The sequence below is a fragment of the Erinaceus europaeus genome, chromosome 9 (assembly GCF_950295315.1).
Source record: "Erinaceus europaeus chromosome 9, mEriEur2.1, whole genome shotgun sequence".
NCBI lineage: Eukaryota > Metazoa > Chordata > Mammalia > Eulipotyphla > Erinaceidae > Erinaceus > Erinaceus europaeus.
Window position 1 is genome coordinate 38385540 of NC_080170.1, and position 24449 is coordinate 38409988.

General features: G+C 42.9%; 1 protein-coding gene across 5 annotated transcripts; it reads right to left on the bottom strand.

Annotated features, from left to right (window-relative positions):
* Nucleotides 1-5118: 5118 nt before the first annotated feature.
* On the bottom strand, nucleotides 5119-21357 carry SLAMF7 (SLAM family member 7). 5 transcript variants are annotated; one of them, XR_009551566.1, is made up of 7 exons: nucleotides 21295-21357; nucleotides 16445-16765; nucleotides 16064-16336; nucleotides 15781-15888; nucleotides 14815-14924; nucleotides 13269-13672; nucleotides 5119-5612 (listed from the first exon to the last, which is right to left on the bottom strand). XR_009551566.1 is itself a non-coding variant. In XM_060197662.1 (6 exons), exons 1-6 carry the CDS (start codon nucleotides 21335-21337, stop codon nucleotides 5607-5609), a joined length of 861 nt encoding a protein of 286 aa, XP_060053645.1. In that variant the 5' UTR covers nucleotides 21338-21357; the 3' UTR covers nucleotides 5119-5606. The 5 variants fall into 5 exon arrangements, 4 of the variants coding, with proteins under 4 accessions (XP_060053645.1, XP_060053646.1, XP_060053642.1 ...); XM_060197662.1 differs by lacking the exon at nucleotides 13269-13672; XM_060197663.1 differs by lacking the exon at nucleotides 5119-5612 and having other exon boundaries at nucleotides 12322-13478.
* Nucleotides 21358-24449: the final 3092 nt, after the last annotated feature.

Here is a 24449-nt window from a genome sequence, read left to right on the forward strand (position 1 = left end):
CATCCTTAGGCTGGACGTCAGAGCTCACAATCTTCCCCATTAAGGAAAAGAAAGAGAACCTGAGAGTCTCTGTCGGAGGATTAACAAGCTCTGCAAGTAAATGTTACCTGAGCCTAAAGAGTGAAGAACTAGTAGGGTCCGGCAGCTATAGATGATAACAATTTATAACATTTTTGTACTAAGCTCTACAGAATACATGGGGCTTTTATCATTTTTTGCCAGGTGCATTCTGTGACCCACCCACTAGGTGGCAGAAAAACATAACAGTCTCAATTGTTTGTAAGCGTGTTGTGGTTTTTGCAGGTGGATTTTAACAAGTGAACTGCAGTTTCCACTTAGCATTTGTCCGTTCATTTGAAATAGTGTGACACTATTTCATGAGGGGGAAAAGTAGTAACTGGAGAAGCGGGGATTGAACTTGGGACTTCCACATTCCGTAACTAAGTCCCCTCTCCACACTCTCTTTTTTAATTATTTAAGTTTTTTTATTATTTTTATTTATTTGATAGAGACAGCCAGAAATCAAGAGGGAAGAGGGAAACAGACACCTGCAACACTGCTTCACCACTTGCAAAGCTTTCCTCCTGCAGGAGGGGCCGGAACCTCGAACCCAGGTCCTTCCGAACTGTAACATATGTGCCTAATCAAATGCGTCACCACCCGGCCCCTCCACACTCTTTATTATTGTTTAAAGAAAGTTACCTGTACAGTTTATAGTATTTAAAGAATAGTTTCAACTTTTATGAATTTCTCTCTAACCAAGTGCATTCTACAGTATGTCCACAAGATGGCAGAAAAGCACCACAGTCCATATTTCTAAGCTAGCTGTGTACTATTGAGAGCACAGGTTTAGTCCATTGTGAATTTTAACAAGTGAATTGTGGTCTAGTTTACCTTGTTCACGTATTGATTCATCTTCAATAAAAGTGAATCTGTTTCAAGGATGGGCAGGGGTTCTGTGTGGTAATATGTACGTTTAACCCCGTATGCTACTGCCCAGCCTCTCTATTATTTTTACATGAAGTTACCTGTTACTGATTTATCTTATCAGGTGCATTCTTCCATGTGTCCACAAGATGGAAGAAAAACACAGCAGTCTGGATTGTTTCTAAGCACATTGTGGATTATTGAGATCAAGGGTTTTGCAATTGTAGGTTTTAACAACTGAATTGCAGTCTAGTTTATACACTGGGCAGGTATCTTTTCACTTTAAAATACAGTCAACCTATTTCGGACAAGATGGGGCATGTACAGGATAGGATGGCTAATTTAACTGAGTTAACCTATTTCATCACGAGGGAACAAACAGCCCTTTGCAGGAGCCCGGTGGGATCAAACTCAACATCTTGGACATTTCATATCTTCCCTCCACCACTGGGCCCCCGCCCTCGCTGCTGTCTTGTTCAATGAAGTTACCTGTACAATTACTAGTACCTAAATAAGATTGGGCTATTACCAATTTCTCTAATCAGGTGCATTCTGCAGCGTGTCCGCTAGGCGGCAGAAAAACACCAAAGTCTTCGTTGTTTCTAATCAGTGTGAACCACTGAGCCACAGGTTTCGCACATTGTGGAGTTTAACAGGTGAATTGCATCCATTACTTAAGAAGTAGTATCTTTCCCTGTGGTGCACTGAACAAAGTGACTTTTTAAAACCAGCTTCTAAATTTTATTTATTTATTTATTGGCTAGAGACAGAAATTAAGAGGGAAGACAGAGAGAGGAAAGAGACACTTGCAGTATGGCTTCACTATTTGTGAAGCCTTCCACCTGTAAGTGGGGACTGGTGCTTTGAACCCGGGTCCTAGCGCATTGTTGCATGTGTGCTCAACCAGGTGCACCACCACCTATCCCCACCAAAGGACTTAAAGAGTTCTTATCCTTTATGGATTTTGCGAAGGCACTAACTCAGGAATCAGGCACCAGCAGACTTTCACAGTTCACGATCATCTCCTCTTTTAATTAAGAAAGAGGGTGTAGGGTGCGGTGGGGGGTATAGATAGAATAATGGTTATGCAAAGAGACTCTCACGCCTGAGGCTTCAAAGCCCCAGGTTCAATCCCCCACACCACCATAAGCCAGAGCTGAGCAGTGCTCTGGTCAAAAATCAAAGCAAAAGAGGTGGAAGGTGCAAACTGGTGAGACAGCCCCCTTGTATAGTGCGCTGCTTTGTCTTCTGCATTGAATGGCACTTCAGGGCTGTTGTTTTTCTCACTATCTGTCTAACTTAAAATAAAGAGGACACAAATCAGCATGGTGGGGCAAAGGGAGACGAAGCTAGATAGAAGCAGAGAATCAGTGAGAGAGAGGAGGAGAGGAGCCACAGAAGTCTCCGCCTGTCATGACACTTCCTCTGTGCAGGTGCTCATGGCAGGTGCCGAGACCTCAGCACACACGTGGGGATCTGGGTGCTCTCAGGGCTGAACTATGTCCCAGTACCACGGCTTTAAGAACAATTGGTTGGGAGTCGGGCGGTAGCGCAGCGGGTTAGGCACACATGGCGCAAAGCACAAGGACCGGCATAAGGATCCTTGTTCGAGCCCCCGCCTCCCCACCTACAGGGAAATCGCTTCACAAGCAGTGAAGCAGGTCTGCAGGTGTCTCTCTTTCTCTCCCCTCTCTGTCTTCCCCTCCTCTCTCCATTTCTCTCTGTCCTATCCAACAATAATGACAACAATAATAATAAAGAACAGTTGGTCATCCTTTCTTAAATTATTCTTTTTTAAACATTTATTTATTTATTGGATGGAGACAGCTAGAAATTGAGAGGTAGGGGTAAATAGAAAGGAAGAGGCAGTGATCCGGAAGGTGGCATAGTGGATAAGGCACTAGACACTCAAGCATGAGGTCCTGAGTTTAATCCTGGGCAACACATGTACCTGAGTGATGTCTGGTTCTTTCTCTTTCTCTCCTATCTTTCTCATTAACAAATAAATAAAATCTTAATTTAAATTTTTTAAAAAGAGGAAGAAACAGAGAGACACCTGTAGCACTGCTTCATCAATTGCAAAGCTTTCCCCCTGCAGGTGGGGACTGGGGACTCAAACCCAGGTCCTTGCACATTATAACATGTGCACTCAACCAAGAGTACCACCATTCCACCTATATCATTTTATTTCTTTCATGAGGAAGTGAACATCTGAGAAACTTGGATTTCCAGAGTGCAGGACCTGAAATCCTGACAGTACCACAGGCCCTGCATTGGTCCTCCAGCTTCCGTCTCCCCCTTCCCTCCCCAACACTGAGCCCTTGCTTGGTGTGATAATGTCCAGTTAAAGTTAATTATGAAGGCAAAAGATAAGGAGTTGAATTGAAGTGTTTATTCTTTTGCAAAAGGCTGTGCAGCCAACAGAATGGCATCAGGCAGTAGCACAACCCCCACACCCTTCTCCCCTCTTATACCAGACACAGAACTAACCCTTCCTCCCTCGGTTCCAGCTCCAGAGCTCACAGTCTTCTCCTTATCTAAATAAAGCAAGGAAGAAAATCTGAGGGTCTCTGTTGGAGGAACTGCAAGCTCTGCAAGTAAATATTTATCTGAACCTACACAATGCAGATGGTTGTGGCCCAGTGGATAAAACATTGGATTCTCAATCAAGAGGTCCCAAGTTCAATCCCCAGCAACACATGTACCAGAATGATGTCTGGTTCTTTCTCTTGCCTATCTTTTTCATGAATAGATTATTAAAGAGAAAAAAAAAAGTAAACCTGGGGAGATGGTTAAGATAATGGTTATGAAAAAGTCAACCTGGAATGTTGAAGTTCCAGTGGCCAAAAAAATAATAATAATGCAGATGGTTGAGCACACATGTTACAGTTCATAAGGACCCATGTTCAAGCCCCTGGCCCCCACCTACAGGGAGAAATCTTCATGAGCAGTGAAACAGTGCTGCAGGTCTCTCTCTCCCCTTCTCTATGTCCCCTTCCCTTTCCAATTTGTCTGTCTCTAATAAATAAATTAAGAGAGAATGCAGAACTGACTGGCACAGGTAGCTATAGATAATAATTTATAACAATTTTTTTTACTAAACAATTGTTCTATTAATTATCTGTTGAAGAGAATACCTAAACATCTCTTAAGCTAGTTTCTTTATTACTTAAAAAAGTCTGTTGTTGCTGATAGGGGGTGAGACAGAAAAGGAGAACAGGAGGACCCTGCAGCACTCTTCACTGACCATGACTTTCCCCACAGCCATTGCGGACCTGCAGTTGAACCCTGGTCTTCATGCACGAAGCATGTGTGTGCTCTGCTCGATGCACCACCACCAGGCTCCTCTGTATTATTATTGTTATTATTACCTGTACAGCTAACAATATTTAAAAGCCAGATTGTGCTGAATTTCTCTGTAATCAAATGCATTCTGAGGCATGTCCACAAGGTGGCAGAAAACACCATTGTCCAGGCTGTGTCTAAGCACATTGTGGATTTTTGAGAGCACGTGTTTTGTATATTGTGGAAATTAATGCAGAAAAATGTTTGGGGATTTTTGTTGTTGTTGTTTTGTTTTGGTTTTGATATTTGAGGAGAAGTAGGCTCTTTTTGAATTGAATCTACTGGTTGAGTTACTGACAACTTAATTAAAATTTAGTGTGCATAATAATTGCTCCCCCCCTTTAATTTGAGAATTATATATTACCTATTTTGGCCTGCAGCTATCCACATTCAGTTTGTGGACTTTTGTTGCCTAAGGAGGTAACGCAGGGTGTATCCTGATCACACCGGGCTCTTCAGGCTTTGGGTCTGTGCTTCGGCTTCCCCTACCACCCCAGTTTCTTGCTTCCTGGGCTGCATAGTGATCTCTGGCTTTAGTGATGGATGGTATTTGGATGAAAACTTACTTGTAGAGACAATGTGGGACTTTCAAACATCATGATCTTTAAACGTGATCTTTGTCTGCTAGGCTGGAAGCTTCCCATCTACCCTTTCAGGGGCAGGGATGGGAGCGTGAGTGTGAGGGGGGATGTGCTGAGACTGCAATTCCAAAATTCTAATCACCAGTTGGCTTTCTGTCAGGACCAGCCCCACCCAAGGTCCTCCTGGCACCTCCAGCCCCTGTCCTTGTTAGCTTGCAAAAGACACTCCTCTCTTGTGTGCCAGGAAACTGGTAGAAGGGCAGAATGGTTGTTTATTTTTTATTAGGTTACAACACTCCAGCCTCTCTCAGGAGCGCACAAGCCCCCTGAGGTCGCTGTTTCTGCCATGTCCAACACAGGACTTGGGGCTTCACAGAGCTCAGCAAGCGCACTGAAAGCATCTGCACGAGCTCTCCCACGCAAGAGCCTGGCCTGACCAGGCGTGCTGACACCTCCGTGCTTCAGCCAGGGCTGGTATATCTGAGAACCTGCTATTTCTTTGCAGCCTGCAAGCCCCAACCAGCCATAAGGCTCAGCCACCACAAGCAACTTTGGTGGGCTCTGCAAGGAGGTTGCTGCCACCACAGGAGACAGGTAGTGCTTTCCTGCCCCACAGGTGGAGTTCCGGATGTGCAGGCTGTCAGCACCAGCCGCTGGGACAAGTCTTACTGAGTGTCCGGTGCCGGATCTATTGACCATGATGTAGAACCTGGGCCTCTTGCATGGAGTCACAGAAAGCCATGTTCTGTCACATCAGTTCTTGCAAAAACACAAAATGGGGGGTATTTATTTATTATATATATATATATGTTTTATTTTGTTTTGTATTTTAATGAACAAGATACAGAGAGGAGAGTGAGTGCAGAGCATTGCTCAGCATTGCTCAGCTCTGGCTTATGGTGGTGCTGGGGACTGAAACTGAGACCTCAGAACCTCAGGTATGGGGGTCAGCGGTGGCACAACTGGTTGCTATTATGTGCAAGGACCCGGATTTGAGCCCCAGTCCCTACCTACAGGAGGAAAGTTTTGCAAGTGCTCAGGTGTCTCTGTCTCCCCCTCCCCTCTCAATTTCTGGCTGTCTCTATCCAATAGATAAATAATTTTTTTAAGTACCTACCATTATGTTGTCTCCCCCACCCCACTTTCTTTGTTTGAACCAACAACTGGAGGTTGGAGCATGTTGCTCACATCACCCTCCAGCCCTCCCAGGAGCTGCATTGGGGCGGAGGCGGGGGCGGGGGGGCACAAGACCTTCAGTGCTTCCTGCTGCCTGGACCAACCATGGTTCCTCACACTTTCAGCTAACCTAGTGGGTCTTAACCACCTTTTATTATTTTATTAGGAGCCAGAAGTGCAGGAACTGGGTGACTGAGTGGGGAGAGCTTTGAGGTCTTTTGTTTTCAAATTTTGGTGTTACCATATCAACTCTTCCTGCAAGTAGAGAGCTTCTGGTCATCAAGTCATCAGGAAGTCTCAAGTCACCTTCTTATCAGACAGCTCTGTCCTTTTGGAGTGAAGGTTTCAGAAGCCCAGACCCAATCTCCCCCTCTCCCTCTCTCCCTCCCTCCCTTCTTCTCTCCCCCTTCCTCTTTCTTCTCTCTTCTTTCTTTCTTTCTTTCTTTCTTTCTTTCTTTCTTTCTTTCTTCCTTTCTCTCTTCCTTTCTTCCTTCCTTTCTTACTAATTCTAGTTATCTGACTCAGCTGCCTCAGGGGGAGAGTGGTGGAAGAAGGGTGAGGACCACTCTCCATATTATCTACAGCTCACCCACCAAAACACCCTCTGAGGGGACTAATGGTTTCCTGTGATCACAGAGGGGCTTCTTCTCCCCTTCCAGCCCACTCACTGCTCACTGGGGGCACACACTTTCATCTTCCTCCTCCACACCACTAACCTGTGAGCCTCAGACTTTCCCTTCAGCCCCTCTCCGTGAGCAATGGCTTTCTTTCTTTCTTTCACTGAACATTTATTTGAAACCACTTCTGCTCCATTATGTAATAGACAAGCATTGTCATGGAAGAAAGTTTGGAAAATAAAGATGAGTGGAAGGAAACCAAGTCACTTAAAATTTCACCTCTTGAGATAAACTTTCTATAACTGTGGGCATTTTCTTCTCAGTATTTCCTTGCATGGGTGTTTTAAAAATACAACCTTGATCACAGGGTGTTTTAATTTTACATCTGACTTTTGCTTGACTTGTGATATTGAAGGTAAAGAAACATAATATTTGCTCTACCACTACAGGTTCTGGACTGATCCCCTTTTGTCCCCCATTAAAAAAGACAGCTTATCAGGAGAAAAACACCAAACAAGGCTATTAAGACAAATGCCTTCCATACCCATGGAAGAAGCATAAGAACACTGAGTAGGATTGGTCTGAGGCACGGCTGGCTATGGAGTAGTGGCAGCAGCTGCATTTTGGTCTCTCCAATCAATTTGGAATAGCAACTATGATCCCCTAAGAACACAACACTTCTAGGATCACTCCAGGAACCCACTAAGCCATGAGTGAATGCAAACATCTGTGGCTCCTGGCTAGCCAAGGGGCTTAAAGAGAGCTTCCTGGGGCTAAAAGCCTGTACATACATGGGAGTGGCTAGTACCAGTCTGGCACTTTTCCAGTTGATGCACCACTTCTCACCACCTCTCACCAAGGCTGCCCTGCAAGAGGTTCTGCAAGGTCTCCTAAAAACAATTACAACATCATAGTACACATACCATATATCAGAACTCTCTAAAAGTTTAGAATAATGGCATTAAAATATCTTCAATCTATAATATCAATAAATGTCAATGGCCTGAATTCACCTATTAAAAGGCACAGAGTGGGAAGATGGATCAGAAAAAAAAAAACCTAACCATATGTTGTCTGCAAAAGCCCACACCTAGCTCAACAAGACAAACACAGAATCAGAGTGAAAGGATGGAAAACTATCATGCAAGCCAATGGACCACAAAAAAAGGGCAGGAACAGTTATTCTCATATCTGACACGATAGACCTTAAAATGAATTAAATTTTATTTATAAAGAGGTAGGGATGGACTTACTACTCAGAGAATCAGTCAATCAAGAGGACCTGTCAATTATTAACATCTATGCACCCAATGAGAAGCCATCTAAATACATCAAACATCTACTGAAAGAGCTACAGCAATATATTAACAGCAACACAGTCATAATAATGGATTTAAACATACCACACTCTCAACTTGGTAGATTATCTAGGCAGAAAATCAACAACAAAACTAGGGAATTAAAGGAAGAGATGTATAAACTGGAACTACTGGACATGTTCAGAGTCATTCTACCCAAGAAACTGGAATGCATATTTTATTCAAGTCCATATGGGTCATTCTCAAGGACAGAACATATGTCAGGCCACAAAGACAGTGTCAACATATTGAAGAGCATTTAAATCATCCCAAGCATCTTCTCAGACCACAGTGAAATTAAATTAACAGTTACCAACAAACCAAAAATTAGTAAAAGTCCCAAAATACAAAAACTCAATAGCACACTACTTAACAACTACTGGATCAAAGAGGAAATTAAGAAAGAAATCAAAATGTTTTGAGAATTCAATGAAAATGAAGACACGAACTATCAAAATATTTGGGACATAGCCAAGTCAGTAGTGAGAGGGAAGTTCATAGCCATATAAGCACACATTAGGAAACAAGAAGAAGCCCAAGTAAACAAACTGACTGCATACCTTAAAATCTTAGAAGAAGAGTAACAAAGGAAACCTAAAGCAACCAGAAAGACTGAAATTAGGGGAAATAAATGACATTGAAAATAAGAGAACCATACAAAAAATCAGTAAAGCTAAATGTTTGTTCTTCAAAAGAGTAAACAAAATTAGCCGGACTCAGAAAAAAAGAAAAACAGAGAGAGAGAAAAAGGGAAAGAAAGAAAGAAAGAAAGAAAGAAAAGAAAAAGAAAAAGAAAAAGAAAAAGGGAGTCAGGCAGTAGCATAGTGAGTTAAGTGCAGATGCTGCAAAGCATAAGGACTGGAATAAGAATCCCAGTTCAAGCCCCTGGTTCCCCACCTGCAGGGGAGTCAATTCATAAGCGGTGAAGCAGGTCTGCAGGTGTCTCTCTTTCTCTTTTCCTATCTGTCTTCCCCTCCTTTCTCCATTTCTCTCTGTCCTATCCAACAATTACTATAATAATAAAACAACATGGGCAACAAAAGAGAATAAATAAATAAATATTAAAAGAAAAAAAGACTCAAATAGCATCATAAATGAAAGAGGAGATACCACAACAGACACCACACAAATCCAACATATCTATGTGGGACTTCTGTGAACAATATATGCCACCAAGCTAGAGAACCTAGAAGAAATGGATGAGTACCTAGATACCTACAAATTTCCAAAATTAAATAAAGAGAAACTAGAAAATATGAACAGGATAATCACATCCAAAGAAGTTGAAACAGTTACCAAAGCCTTCCCAACAATAAAAGTCATGAAGCAGATGGTTTTACAAATGAATTCTACAAAACCTTCAAAGAAGAACTAATATCTCTACTTTTAAAATTCTTCCAAAAGATTGAAGACACAGGAATACTCCCTTCCAGCTTCTATGAAGCCAACATCACTCTGATACCAAAAGCAAACAAGAATATAAGAAGAAAGAAAATTACAGACTAATATCTTTGATGAACACAGATGCTAAAATGTTGAACAAAATTCTAGCCAACTGGATACAGCAATATATTAAAAAGATTGTTCATCATGACCAAGTGGGGTTTATCCCAGGGAGGCAAGGTTGGTTTATTATCTGTAAATCAATCAATGTGATCCACCACATCAATAAAAGCAAGACCAAAAACTACATACTTATATCAATAGATGCAGAGAAAGCCTTTGATAAAATTCAATATGCCTTTATGATCAATACACTACAAAAATGTGAATAGATGGAAAATTCCTCAAGATAGTGGAGTCTATAGATAGCAAAACTACAGCCAACATCAGACTCAGTGGTCAAAAACTGGAAGCATTCCTCCTCAGATCAGGTATTAGACAGGGCTGCCCACTATCACCATTACTATTAAACACAGTGTTGGAAGTTCTTGCCATGGCAATCAGGCAGGAGCAAGGAATTAAAGGGATACAGACTGGAAGAGAAGTCAGACTTCCACTATTTACAGATGATATGATAGTATACATAGAAAAACCTAAAGAATCCAGCTGGAAGCTCATGGAAACTATTAGGCAATATAGTAAACTGTCAAGCTACAAAAATAACATACAAAAGTCAGTGGCACTCTTCTATGCAAACACTAAGTTAGCAGAAGAAGAAATCTGGCAATTGATTCCTTTTACTATAGCAGCAAAAACAATAAAATATCTAGGAATAAACCCGACAAAAGAAGTGAAAGACATGTATACTGAAAATTATGTGTAACTATTCAAGGCAATAGAAAAAGACTCAAAAACGTGGAAATATACTCCATGTTCATGAGTTGGAAGAATTAACATAATCAAAATTAATATACTACTCAGAGCTGTATACAAATTTAATGCAATCCCCTTCAAGATCTCACTCAATTTATTTTAGAAGAATATAATAAAATCTACAGATGTTTATCTGGAACCAGAAAACACCTATAATTGCCAAAATAATACTAAGAAGAAAGAACAGAACTGGAGGCATCACACTCCCAGATCTCAAATTGTATTATAGGGCCATTGTCATCAAAACTGCCTGGTACTGGAACATGAAAAGACACACTAACCAGTGGAATAGAATTTATAGCCCAGAAATAAGCCCCCACACCTACAAACATCTAATCTTTGAAAAGGGTGCCCAGAATATTAAATGGAGAAAGCAGTCTCTTCAACAATGGTGTTGGAAACAATGAGTTGAACCATGCAGAAGAATGAAACTGAACTCTATATTTTACCAAAAGTAAATTCCAAGTGAATCAAGGAATTGGATGTCAGACCAGAAACTATCAGATACTTAGAGGAAAATATTGGCAGAACTCTTTCCCATCTACATTTTAAAGGCATCTTCAATGATATGAATCCAATTATAAAAAAGACTAGAACAAAAATAAACCAAAGGGACTACATCAAATTAAAAAGCTACACAGCAAAAGAAACCACCACCCAAACTAAGAGACCCTTTATAGAATGGGAGATCTTTATTTGCCATTATAAATAGCATATATAATGCTATTTAATATATAATATAAATAGCATTTATATAAATTATATACAATTAAGAGGCTAATAACCAAAATATATAAAGAGCTTGCCAAACTCAGCAACAAAAAAACAAATGACCCCATCCAAAAATGGACAGAGCATATGAACAGAACACCACAGAAGAGTTCCAAAAGGCCAACAAACATATGAAAAAATGCTCCAAGTCATTGATTGTCAGAGATATGCAAATAAAGACAACAGTGAGATACCACTTCACTCCTGTGAGAATGTCTCACAGAAAACGTAGCAGCAACAAATGCTGGAGAGGTTGTGAGGACAAAGGAACCCTCCTGCACTGCTGGTGGGAATGTAAATTGATCCAACTTCTGTGGAGAGTACAACTTTAATGACAGTCTGGAGAACTCTCAAAAGGTTAGAAATGGACCTAGCCTGACCCTGAAGTTCCTTTCCTGGGGATATATCCTAAGGAACCCTACACACCCATACAAAAAGATTTGTGTATGCCTATGTTCATAGCAGCACAATTTGTAATAGCCAAAACCTGGAAGCAATGCAGGTGTTCAACAACAAATGAGTAAGTTGTGATCTATATACATAATGGAATATTACTCAGCTACTAAAAATGGTGATTTCACTTTCTTCACCTCATCTTGGATGGAGCTTGAAGTAATCATGTTTAGCGAAGTAAGTTAGAAAGAGAAGGATGAATATGGGGTGATCCCACTCATAGACAGAAGTTGAAAAATGCTACCATGATGCCAACCTGCCTTCTTTGGGCAGACAACTTCACCAGTGTGTCCTAGAAATTCACCTCCGTGGAGCCCTACCCAACTAGGGAAAGGTAAAGGCAGGTTGAGGGTATCAATTGTTCTGTCAATGCCTATGCCCAGTAGAGAAGCAATTACAGAAGCCAGACTTCCTACCTTCAGCACCCCACAGAGATCTTTGGTTCATATTCCCAGGAGGATAATGAATGAGAGAGCTTCCAGTAGAGGGGATGTGATATGGCAGCTGATAGTGGGAGTTGTATGAATTGTACCCCTCTTGTACCACAATCTTGTCTATGAGTATCAAATAACTATGGTGAGAGAGAGGGGGGGGGAGAGCAGAGAGAGAGAGAGAGAGAGACTAAAAAATAAGAAAACACAAAGAACTTCGAGTGGGTTTGGTGTATCGCAACAAAGTAGAAGACTCTGGGTTGGGGAATGGAGTGTTCAGGTTCTGGAGCATGAAGTCTAATAAGCAGCTGCCACCCAATACCACAGAAAGTCAGACTCTGCCAGCTCATGCCAACTCTTGTATTAATTGATCTGCTTTATTATGTAGCCTCGGGGCTACAGTCTATTAGCTCAAATTAAGCTGGAATCAAAAAACCCAGGAGCTGGATTTGGGGCCATCAGGAAGGGGGTGTAGCTTTTCAAACCTTTTGGAGCCAGGCCATGACACACTTGGTTGAGGGCACATGTTACATTGCATAAGGGCCCAGGCTTGAGCCTCTCAGTCCTCACCTGCAGGAGGGAAGCTTCAGTAAAGCAGTGCTGTAGGTGTCTCTCTGTTTATCCCTCCCTGTCTTTCCCTCCTCTCTCCTTTCTCTTTATCTCTCTCCAAATAATAAAACAGGCACCTGATTTTGAGCCTCCATTCCCCACTGGCAGGGGTGGTGGGTCGCTTCACAAATGGTTAAGTACTGCAGGTGTTTCTGTGTCTCTCTCTCCCCCTCTCTCAATTTCTTACTGCTCTACCAAAGGGGGGGGGGGAATAAGGAGAAAATAGCTGCCAGGAGCGGCCAAATAAAGAAAAACAAACAAACAAAAAACTTGGCTCACACAAGTCTTTCCCCTTAGAGCAAAGTCTATCCAAAGAACAGCAACAGAAATAAAATGGGGGATATCTCTCCTTTGTCTACAGATTTTGCTTTAGTTACTGTAACTTGCTCAAGGTACCCGCTTCAGGGTTGTAAACGCATAGCTGACTGGCCCCTGCCCTTAGTTAGACATGTTGATGGTCATCTAGTCAAGCCTGATTCTGTACCTACACCAGCAGCCATGTCCTTGCATACATTGGTCCCCAGATTTTGGAGGGGTCACACTTGACTTCCTGGGGATGGAAGCTCAGGGTCTGAGCTGATGCACACACCCTCAGAAGTTGAAGGGCCGGTTTCCTGGGTGCAGAGACAGATCTGACCCAAAGTGGGCCTCTGCTAAACAGTCAGCTCTACAGGATCTGCTTACATGGTAGAAGTCACCTCCCTAAGGTTCTGCCAGTTGGGCACCAGGTGGTGAGTATGCTGCTGGTCCCCAGCACAGAAGTACCTTGCTCATGCAAGGCTGAGTTCGCATGAGCATTGACATGTTGGTCAGTGCCACATCACTTCCTGGGAGGGACAGTCACATGCTGGAATTAAGGTTGTGTCAGAGGAGTGGAATTAGAATCTCCTAAACCTGGCAAAGCAAAAAGAACAGTTTTTCCTGGCCAGAAGCTAGTGTTCCATTTCTTCCATGCCCATTTCCTGTCCAGGTAGTGACTTCTTCCAGGACAGGCTACGTGGGTGCTACACTGCTGTTCAGATGATATCCTCATAGGTAATTTGCCTTGGTGTGTCTGGAGTAGCAGGAATGGAGCAGGTTCTCTCAGTCTGTTAGGCAGAGGTGAAGATGCTGAGAATTGGAGGTGGCAGGCCAGCTGTTATCCCATACTCTTGCCCACTCCCATGCAGGGTCCCAAATCCAAACTCCCATTTTGTAGTCCTGAAGACTAGCTCACATTCACCTTCCTGGATACTCAGTGAACTGAAAATTGCTTGTGGGAATCTATCTACCTCAGCCTTCCTTTCAATGATGCAAACTTCACCCAGCATCATCTTTCTAATCTAGTGAGGGAGAGGAGGCTAGAAACTAGTCTTGCTTTTTCTTAGCTTGGGAAGAATAAGCTCTAAAGCTTCAGAGTCCAGTTGGAACCAACTCCCCACCATCCTCCCAGTTCTTGAACAATTCCTGCTTCTTGAGAACTTGTTTAGAGGTTCTAGCAGGGGAGCCCAGCTACTTGTATACCCTCGACCGAAGACTGGTCCGTCTCTTCAAAAAAGGCTCTCCTCTTTGACCAAGCACACAGCTTCAGGAGAGATGCACATAGAATGATGAGGGAGGGAGGGGACACCCGCCTAGCCAGCCAGATCAGCCAAATCAACCCCAGCGATCAATGGAGTGACAGATGTTGCAGCCAGATCACCCTCACATCCCAATTCCTGCTTATTTACCTTCCTAGAAGTTCTTACCAACATATCCCTGGCCACTTCTTAAAAAAAAAATAAATCCTTTATCTTCTTCTCCCTATTTTCCTGTATCCTCCTAAGCAAAGGAGAGGGGGATATACTGGGACACCTCATTTGGGGGTAAAGAGAGTGGCAATCCCTGAGTCCCAAGACATTTCAAGCTAAGCTGGAACAGGAAAGAGTCAAGCCAAGAAGATGTTTGTCTCTAAAGCTTCTTACATTCCTGGGTATCTGCACAATGGAGTAAAGTGTATTACATAGCTTGTCATCTGGAACAGGATTCTATCGAAGTCAAAGAGAGAAATCACTATCCACTGTTGGAGTCAGAACTAGGTGCTTCAGAGACCATCTACTATGTGCAAGAAGTGTGTGTGTGGGGGGATTGGGTAGATCCAGTGCATTCTCAGATCCCCTGAGCCTCAATCCATGCCACAGTCTCAGGTGGAACAGAGAGGACCTCAGTCAGTAGGAGCAGATTCAGTCAGGAAAGATGGGATAGGACTCACCTGGAGGTTAGGGATCGTGTCATACTCTGAAATCTCTCCAAAAGGGAGGTCCTGGTGAGGAGCCACACGGGGAGTATCCATCATCTTCTTCTCAACAGTGGGCTCTGAAACTTGGGTGGGAAAGAATCAGATCTGGCCCTGCATCCCTCTTCCTCCTCACTGGTGCACAACAGGGTGACTGGCTTAGGGTATACTGTCACTGCAACTGGAAATTTTGGGAGAAATGGGCCTTTGAGTGTAAGGTGGGCGGTCCCTGCTCATTTCCCTCTTTTAGCTGTTGACTAAAGCTGAGGGGGGTAAACAAAGGTCAGAGCTATTTCCAAAGAGGAAGAGGGAGTCAGGGAAGTAAGTCCACACTTAACAAGCACTCATTTCCCTTCTTAGATAATAGCAGCGGGGTCCTGGGACAAAAACTCATCCAGATGCAGGCATACAGCTGGGGGTGCAGTGTGGGTAGACACAGGAATGTGTGTCTAGATTCAAGTGGGGAATCGGGAAGTGTCTCTGGACTGGGTCTGATGGAGAGCATGGGCGGGCTGGGGGCTCTGTGGGATGGGAGGCTGGGTATTCAGAACCTCAGAGGTGAAGGTCATTTCCTCCCAAGGTGGCAAAGCAGAGTCAGCTGTGTGTTGGGGAGGGTGGGAGCCAGGTCAACAAGAGACCTCACTAATAAATCCCCTGGGGAAGGGGAAGAAAGAAAGGTTTTGGCCTTAGACCTTAGGCTTCCCTCTGCTTTTCAAATAAGGCAGGCAGGATGTTGTGGCCTCATTTCTACTGGGTTGTCAGAAAAGTCATGACGTATTTCTCTGTTTTTCTAAGCAAAAATGTCATGACTTTTCTGGCAACCCAATATATACCTGGTGCCTACTAGGTCCTGACCCCCTGCCCCAACATTTGCTTGTTGAATAATTGAAGCAGAAAATACATGCAAAAGCTTGGTTAAGACAAGCATTGAACATGTCCTACCTCTTCCTTTTCTTATCCACACAATCAAAAAAGATAACCCAATCAGGAAGAATGGGAGAAATAATGCCATCAGGACAACCTTAGAGGAATCCAAGTCCCCAGAAGCACCTGGATAGAGTGAGGAGAGAGAAGAGTCCATGAGCAAAACGACTTCACTATTGGAGCAATTGTCACTTTCCTCCTGCTCGGGTAATTCCCAAAGGGCCTCTAGCTTCTACACAGGTCTGTTTCTAAGGGGACCAGGAGAAAGTATGCAGAAAAGGAAGACTGGAGGGATCCTCACCTTTACAGAGCTTCTTGGCAGAAATGGGACTTGAAGAGTTACTGCTCACTGGGTTCCTGGCCACACAGATATAGGCTATGTCCCTGTCCTCCAGACTCCAGGATACAAGGAGGACAGAGCCATCATAGGACTCATTGGCCATCTGCCCGAGAGATGTCCAGCTGTAAGTCACCTCCTCTTCTCTCTGCTCCATGGAGCATGTCAGGTTGGTCATGCAGGTGCCATTCTCGTTGCTCTGATGACCCAGGATGACACTGGGCTTCGGGAGGTGCTCTGTAAGGAGGCATAAATAACCAATCAGTGTGCAAGGGCCACTTCCTACCTCCTCTCTTCCTGCTCTTGCAGAGTGAAAGAAGCACCCATCCAACTGATACTACTCACCGTAGACTCGCAATCTATACTTCTGGGTGAACTGAGAGCTGCTGGATGAGGTGTGGATCTTTACACAGTAGACACCCGAGTCGTTCTTTTTTAGGTGACTGAGGATAAGGGAGTAGTTTGCACGTAAGAAGGTAACCCTTTTCTTCTCATTATGAGTCACAATGACAGTGTCTATTATGTTCGACTGTATAGTGAGAATAGTGTCCGAATTGAAGGTCCATATGATGGTATCCATCTTTTTTATCAAGTGATTTAAAGGGAAAGTCACAGATCCATCAAGGGCACCAGCCAGCTCTTTCAGGGCTCCAGAGGTTGTCAATCCTGCAGACACAGAAATGTCAAAGAAACCTAAATCTCATGAAGCTGGCCCTCTGATTTTTTTCTTTTTAAAAAGGCTGTTTTCACTGCTCCCCGAATGCAAAGGAAGAACGGCTTTTCAGTTGTTCTCTCTTTGATTATCTCAAAGGGGCATCAAAACCAGTTAATGAACTGTCACAGGCTCATTTTTTTTTTTGAAATTCTGGTTGGGCATCGCATACATTTGTCTCCATCATGTCAACCACAGATGTGGCAGAGAACCATAGTTTGCAATGAAAGCCTGAGTGTCACTTCTACCCACAGTGTGAAGTTCCCAAGATTCAGAGCAGCTCTGAGCAATTTCAATTTCACATAATGTTTTTGGGGAGATACTAAGGTGGGGAGGTGCCAAGCCACACAGGGATGTGGTTTTCCAAACGTTTACAAGTTTGGTGTATATATTTTTTTATTTCTTACTTTTTTTTCACAGATGAAGTACTATGTTCTTAAGTCAATGTCAAGAACTTTGACTTTTGTGAGACTGTAAAAAAATATCCCCCATCACAAGTAGAACCTGAACTGGAATTGGCGTATTGCTCCAAAGTAAAAGACTCTGGGTTGGGTGGGTGGGGAGAATACAGATCCAAGAAGGATGGCAGAGGACCTAGTGGGGATTGTATTATTATATGTAAAACTGGGAAATGTTATTCGTGTACAAACTATTGTATTTACTGTCAAATGTAAAACATTAATTCCCCAATACAGAAATTAAAAAAAAAGAAATAAAAAAAATGTCCCCCAAACTTACAGTTCCTTGATAGAATGAATTTGGAGGCTGACAAATCAAAGACTGCCATCAGGAATCTGGATGGAGCTTATTGTTTCATCTTGATTGCATTTTCAGATGGGAAGAGGGCTAATGAAAGAGGAAAGAGCCCCTGCTATTCCCTCAAAGGGATTTGAATGCTGCTCAGTTTTGTTTTCTCTTCCCAGCTGACTATGAAGAAGGATCCAGGAAAAGGGACCTGGACCACAGTGTCACTCCCTGTGCTGACTTCTCTACCTTCAGGGTGTACCAGGTGTAGTGAGCCCCTCCTGCCTCCTTCAGTACTCCCTCAAACAACTCACCATGAAAGATGAGTGACGGGGGGGGTAGGGGGCATGCAGGTACTCATGCAATGTGTGGGCCCAGAATACTCAGTGGGGTGGGGAGGGTGGGGAAAGGGAGGTTGTTAACACCTCTATACAGGGCCAGAGATGGAGTCTGGCATTGCCACTTCCCTCACTATCCCACAAGCCAACTGACAGCCATTGCCAGGGCTCTCCATATTCAAGACCCTAAAACTCTCCTTCAGAGGCTTCTTTGATGAAGTTTTCAACTCTTGTCCAACCTTGAAAATCCAGTTTAAACCTACAATGGAGAAGTTTCATGGATGGTTGAAGCAGTGCTACAGGTGTCTCTTTCTCCCCACCTCTCTATTTCTCCTTTCCCTGATAATTTTTGTCTTTTGCTAGCTTATAATAATAATAATAATAATAATAATAATAAATCCAATTTAAATTTCCCAAGGAACCTTCCCCTGGGTTATTGGGCACAGCAATGAATGAGCCAGGATGACTGATATCCAGATGGCCTGGCCTTGGGGTCTGGACCCCCTCCCACTGGTTCTGTAAATCAATGTAGAGTTAGAACTCAACTGGAGTCAAAAGACCTGCGCATCTTCCTGGTCCCCCCCACGATACTCAGCAGCAGACACCTGGTACTCTCTGGTTCCTTAGCCAATTTTATGGCTATGGTCTTTCTTGGTTTTCAAAGCAGTTACAGAAACAGACACCACACCTGGGGTGGGGGTGGGGAGAAGGAAAGACTGCCTTTCTCCACCAGTTTTTTTTTTTTTTTTTGGAGGAGAGGTGTGTGGTGGAGGAAATAAGGGCCAAAGTGGATTTGAAAGCATTTTGAGAAGTGATTCGTCAGGAAAGGGAAGAGAATGGTCTTAAGTGAAACAGACCATGAGAAGGCTTCCCATTTTGGTGTCTCCTTTCTGATTAGAAGTGAGAAACTAAGATTTCCCCAAACTTCTTAGGATGTTTTCTCAGTGAAGTGAGTATCTCAGAGGTGGTATGGAGCCTGAGGCCTGCAGACATGTCCCTGGAAGGGTTCCCAGAAACTGTATGTACACCTCCACAGGGGCCAGGGGCCTCTTTCAGGAGTGCTCTCACCAGCCTGCCTTTGGAGGTGGAGGCAGCTGGGCAGGTCCACCTTGGGCTTCTACCCTGGCCAGCATTCAGATACTTAGGACATCCTGAGGACCACTTTTCTACAGTTATCCACCACAGAGAGGAACAATAAATAGCTCCTCCACCTCCTTTGTTCTCTGGTTTGTCACCTCCTTCCTGTTGTCACCTCTTTTTCATCTGGGTTTTACCTCTTCCCCCTTATCCTGTTCCTTCCTGGGTCAGGAGGTGGTTGTTGAGAAAGGAGAGGACAGCAGATAGGTGGTTAAGTGCAGGTGTTACTATGCACTGACTTGGGTTCAAGTCCCCAGTCCCCACTAGTAGGGGGATAGCTTCACAAGTGGTGAAGCAGTGCTACAGATGTCTCTCTATCTCTCTATTCCCCCTCTCAATTTATCTCTGTTCTATCAAGTAAAATAAATAAAGTTTTTTTTAAAAAAAATATAGTAAGAGAGAAGAGGACGTCATGGGGGAAGAGGGTGTCAGCCACCTCTTGCTCCCCTACCTGGTACCCAAGCACCTCTCCCAGAAGTGAGCATTTTTACCTGAATATTTTAAAATCTTAGTTCCTCTCTGTAGAAACTGAGAAGTAGAACATCTTAGAGCTAGAGGAGTCTTAGGGACTACTGAGTTCATCCTCATTTCAAAGAGATGGTTCCCAAGGGTTAGTGGAAAGCCTACGGGTAAGAGGTTTCATAATAGGAAACACTGCTTTAAAAATAAAATGTTTTGGAAAGTACTCTCCCTGCTTAACTTCCCATAAATGGGAAAAGTTGTTTATTTATTATTATTATTTTTAAATCAGATTAAATTGGTGGATTTCATTTGGAAATGGAAGCACTCACACCACTTGAACAGTTACAATCCCTACCTGGCACCATGCTGGACAGTGAGGTGTGAAGAAGAGCAGGGTTTCTGGAAGCCCACTCTCTGTACTACCTCTCAATAGTCCACATGCCTTCTTCTGTAAGATGGAAACAAATAGCCATCTTATAAACCTAAGAAAAAATTTGGTAAAAACACCACACTCTTGGATGTAGCTTACTTAATAAGCAATGACTGTTCCTACGATTGCTTGACATCTGGTACGTCATGTGAAATAGTACAAGGAATCCCATGAGTTAAATATAATTTTTTATTTTCTGTCAACTATGTGGGGTGTGAGTTCAGAGACTAAGCTGCTTTGCCCCTTGAACAGTGAGTGACTGGCCAAACCCAGGAGATTTCAAAGACACCTGGGACTATGAATAGTCTACCCCCCAACTGCTCCAAGTTCCACTTTCAATCACTATTTTTATCCAGTGAATGGGTTTAAAGACACCATCCACTGAGAGCCACCGGTGCAGAGAGCCAGGTGTTTTCTACCAAGGGAAACTTGAGTTAATTCAGAGTCAAAAACCTTTTCATGCAGGTGGTGGCAATGGAAGGCCTGCCTTGACTACTGGCTGTGTTATCTTGAAAAGATCCAACTGAATAAGCTAAAAACCCAAAAGGATCCTGTAACCAGATCCCCATGGGCTTCAGGCCACAAGTTCAAGTTCAATGACAAGATCATTATGCTTACCACCTTTCTGAGAGCCCTCAGGATAGTAAAATCATCCAAATCATCTGAGGCTAGAACATCACAGACAGGCACAGAACAGTCCTCTGCTCTTTCTGGCATTCGATGCAAAGTGTTCACAGTTTAACAGGATACCAAACCCACTGCTAGGGTGAGGAAAGACGATTCTAAACTTACTTTCCACCAAGGCCACTGTTACTACCCATAATCCTTGCACACTTTTGCTAATATATCTCAAGAGCTTTCCAAATGCATACTTAGATTCATTTAAATGTGGAATACACACATGCATTTATAAACATATTTAAATAAAATGTCATAACTAAATGCTTTTACATAACACATACTTGTAAACAATTTACGTATACAATTGTACAGTCACATATTGCTTTAGAAAATCACCCTCAGAGGGCAGAAGGACTGAGGTCCCATCAAAGTAGTACCTCTTGTCCTGTTGGTGGCTCAATCTGGATTCAGATTTAGCTCTCCTTTCTACCCAGCACTATTTCTCAGATGAGACCTTGTGTGTTCAGGGTGGTATGGCTGTAGACGGTGCCACTTCTCTTAACCCCTTCGTACCCTGGGACCAACAGAAGGAGTATAGATGGCTAAAGCTATCCCTTCTCCTTCCAGTCTCTTCCTCCAATACTGAGACCACAGATTGTAAAAATCAGTGTTATTAGATAAAGGAGCAGAGCCTCCTTTGTGACCCCAGGTGCTGGAGTTCCCTCCTGGGAAAGCAGGCAGCTGTACTCACCTGTGAGCAGGCAGAGGAGCAGGCAAGATAGAGTGTAGATCATCGCAGCCTCAGTCACCCACAGCCCTCCCAGCCAGGACTAGTGCAGTATAAGAGGAGGAGGTTTCTGGAGCCCCGCCCCTTACCCTTCACGCCTCCACAATAAAGACTAAAATGGAATTATGGAAAAAAAGAACTTGATAGTAGGGCCTGGGTGAGGGTGCACATGGTTGAGCGCACATGCTGCAATGTGTTGAATAAAATAATACACATCAAGTAGCATAAAGCTGCCTCCCAACGAGTCCTCAGTAATTCATCAGCAAAAGCTTCTCATCACAGAGAACCTTAGGCATCATCGAAGTGCAATTCCTGTGAAGCCTTGGAACCTCTGCCCTCAGGACTGCTGTCCCAGGCCTTATCACTATGCAGCTCCCTATCCTAGATGAGAATTTTCCTTTCCTCCTTTTCTTTCCTCTTTGTTCTTCTTTCTTTCTTTTTTTTTAACACCTGAATTTTACAACTGTATGATTCCACTATTTCCAGTAATCTTTTTTTTTTTTCCTTCTTAGAGTATGAGAGACCATGGAAAAGAAACAGAGAGACCACAGGGCTACTCCTCCACTCATGAAACATCCCCTTTGCATAGTGCTCCCATGTGCTATGGGTTTGGGGGTACAAGAGGTGGCTCCAACCTAGGAAACATATACACATTACCAGGTAAGCTATCTCTTAGCCCCTGCTAATGTAAACTATTTAAAATGGGGGAAAGTGGATAGTAACAGCATAGTGGTTGTGCAAAAGACTTTTATGCCTGAGGCTCTGAAACCTCTGACTCAATCCCAAATACCACCATAAACCAAAGATAAACAGTGCTCTGGTTTAAAAAGTAAACTAACTGGAGGCCAGGTGGTGGTACACCTGGTTGAGTGCACATGTTATAATACACAAGGACTCGGGTTCAAGTCCCTGACTCCCACCTGCAGGGGGAAAACCTTCACAAGTGGTGAAGCAGTGCTGCAAGTGTCTTCCTCTCTGTCTCCCTATTCAATTGTTCTGTCTCTACCCAAATAAAAATTTTAAAAATAAAAACAAATATGTAATTTAATTTAATTTAATTTAATTTAAAAAAGCAAAAGGAGTTAGGGATAACTCAATATAGGGCAGTGGCATAAAAGTTCAATAAAGCCATCCTGTGGCAGTTAAGGGTCTTCTTTTATGTCACATGTTGTGCAGGGGTGTAAAGAAGATAGTTTGTGTTGGCAGAATGTCATAGAAATCCTCTCATTGATAGAGATTATAAAGTGCTAGAAGACTAGTATTGATTCATCTTTCAATGTTCAGTTTTCAGCAGTGAAACTATCTGCTTCTGATTTTTTCTTTCCCCACCTGCAGGGGGAAGCTTCACAAATGGTAAAGCAGGGCTGCAGTTGTCTCTCTTCCTCTCTATCTCCCTTTGCTCTCGATTTCTAGCTGTCTCTATCCAATAAATAAATAAATATAATAATAAATTTTTAAAAGAATCTGATAGTAATCTTTAAAGAAAGGAAATGGGCCAGGCAGTGGCACACCTGGCCCCCACCTACAGGGGGAAAGCTTCACAAGTGGCGAAGTAGTGCTATAGGTGTCTCTCTGTTTCTCTCCCTCTCTCTCTCCCCTCTCAATTTCTGTCTCTATCCAACAGTGAATGAATGAATGAGTGAATGAATAAATAAATAAGTAAATAGGACAAATAATTGGAAAAGGTGAGAGTGAGAAGCAGAAAACTCAATAAATTAGTAGACCAAGATAAATAAAATACTCCACTTAACAAATAAAGATTATTCTTGTTACTGAGCCTTCATTAATGGATAAAGATATATCTGTCACTCAGTCACTAGGCATAAGAAGATTGAACTACCCTGAATTACCTCTAATAATATTAAATATGATAGAATTTTGGACAAAGAGATAAGAAAGAATATTGTATGGTTATATATGAATTAACTTAATAGGAAGTCATATCAGTTAAACATGAGTATGCTAGTAAAACAGATCTTCAAAATATTAAAAGTAACAAATTTCTCTGAGATAAATAATCCAGCAAGTATTACTGCTGGGTTGTGTGGTAAATCTATAACCTCTTTCTTTCTTCATTCCTTTCTTTCTTTCTTCCTTTCTATTTTCAAGCAGAATTTTGATGAAATGACTTACCATGTTTTTCATTTCATGCACTGTGCTTTTGGTATTGTGTGTAAACACTATTCATCTAATCCTGCTGGGCTAGTGTGGGGGTGCCTCTTCTCGGGTGCGTACTCTCTAGGTTGGAGAGATCGTGACTGGAGCCAGCCTGGGCTGCTACTCACTCAACAACGCGAGAGAGATGACCCAGGAACAGAGTTGGTGGTGGCGAGGTGATTCAATCTTTTATTCATCAGAGAGCCAAGGCTTTTTAAGAGTCGGACCTGAAGTGGCAAGTTGGAAACAGAAATGGCTTGACATGGTTTAGAAAGTGGCGGAGAAAGGCAATAGGGAGCTGGGTAAGGTAGGAACTTCCTTAGCAACTGTTGTGAGGGTTTTAACTGGTAGGATAAATAATATCCTGCAGGCAGGGAGGGTCTTGAGGGTAGAAAGAAGAAGATCAAAGAAATGGAATGGGTGGGGATTATGTATCAGGAATGCAGGGTGCTTTGTGAGACAGGGAGTCTGATAAAACAAGGCAAACCTTGGGGGGGGGGGTTGTCCCATCTTGCTTGACCTCTCAGTAGAGAGAGACTGACAGGATGGATGTCCCCTCAAGTCAAGCCCTGACAAGCTCAACCACATCCTCACAATTTCCCAAGATCTCCCCCTTTCATTGTATCTAATGGCCATATTTAAATGGGTCAATGTCTGTAAAAGACTCCATTTCTGTCAGAGGAATAGCAGTGTAGGGATGAACAGAAACTTTTTGGGCAGAAAGAAACCTGAATGATATGGTGCAAGCTTTCATTATCAATTATCATTTTTTCCTCCTTGTCTGGAAGTTTGATGATACAAATATTCAATTTTTGGTTATTATCTCATGGGTTTCTGATTGGATATAACTAGCTTAGGGCTGAGAAGGAAGGCTTTGAAATGAGATCACTAAAAAGTCCTGGAGAGACCCCATCAAGACATATGGAGAGAGGAATTGAAAAAGAAAGCCCATGGTTTAAAAA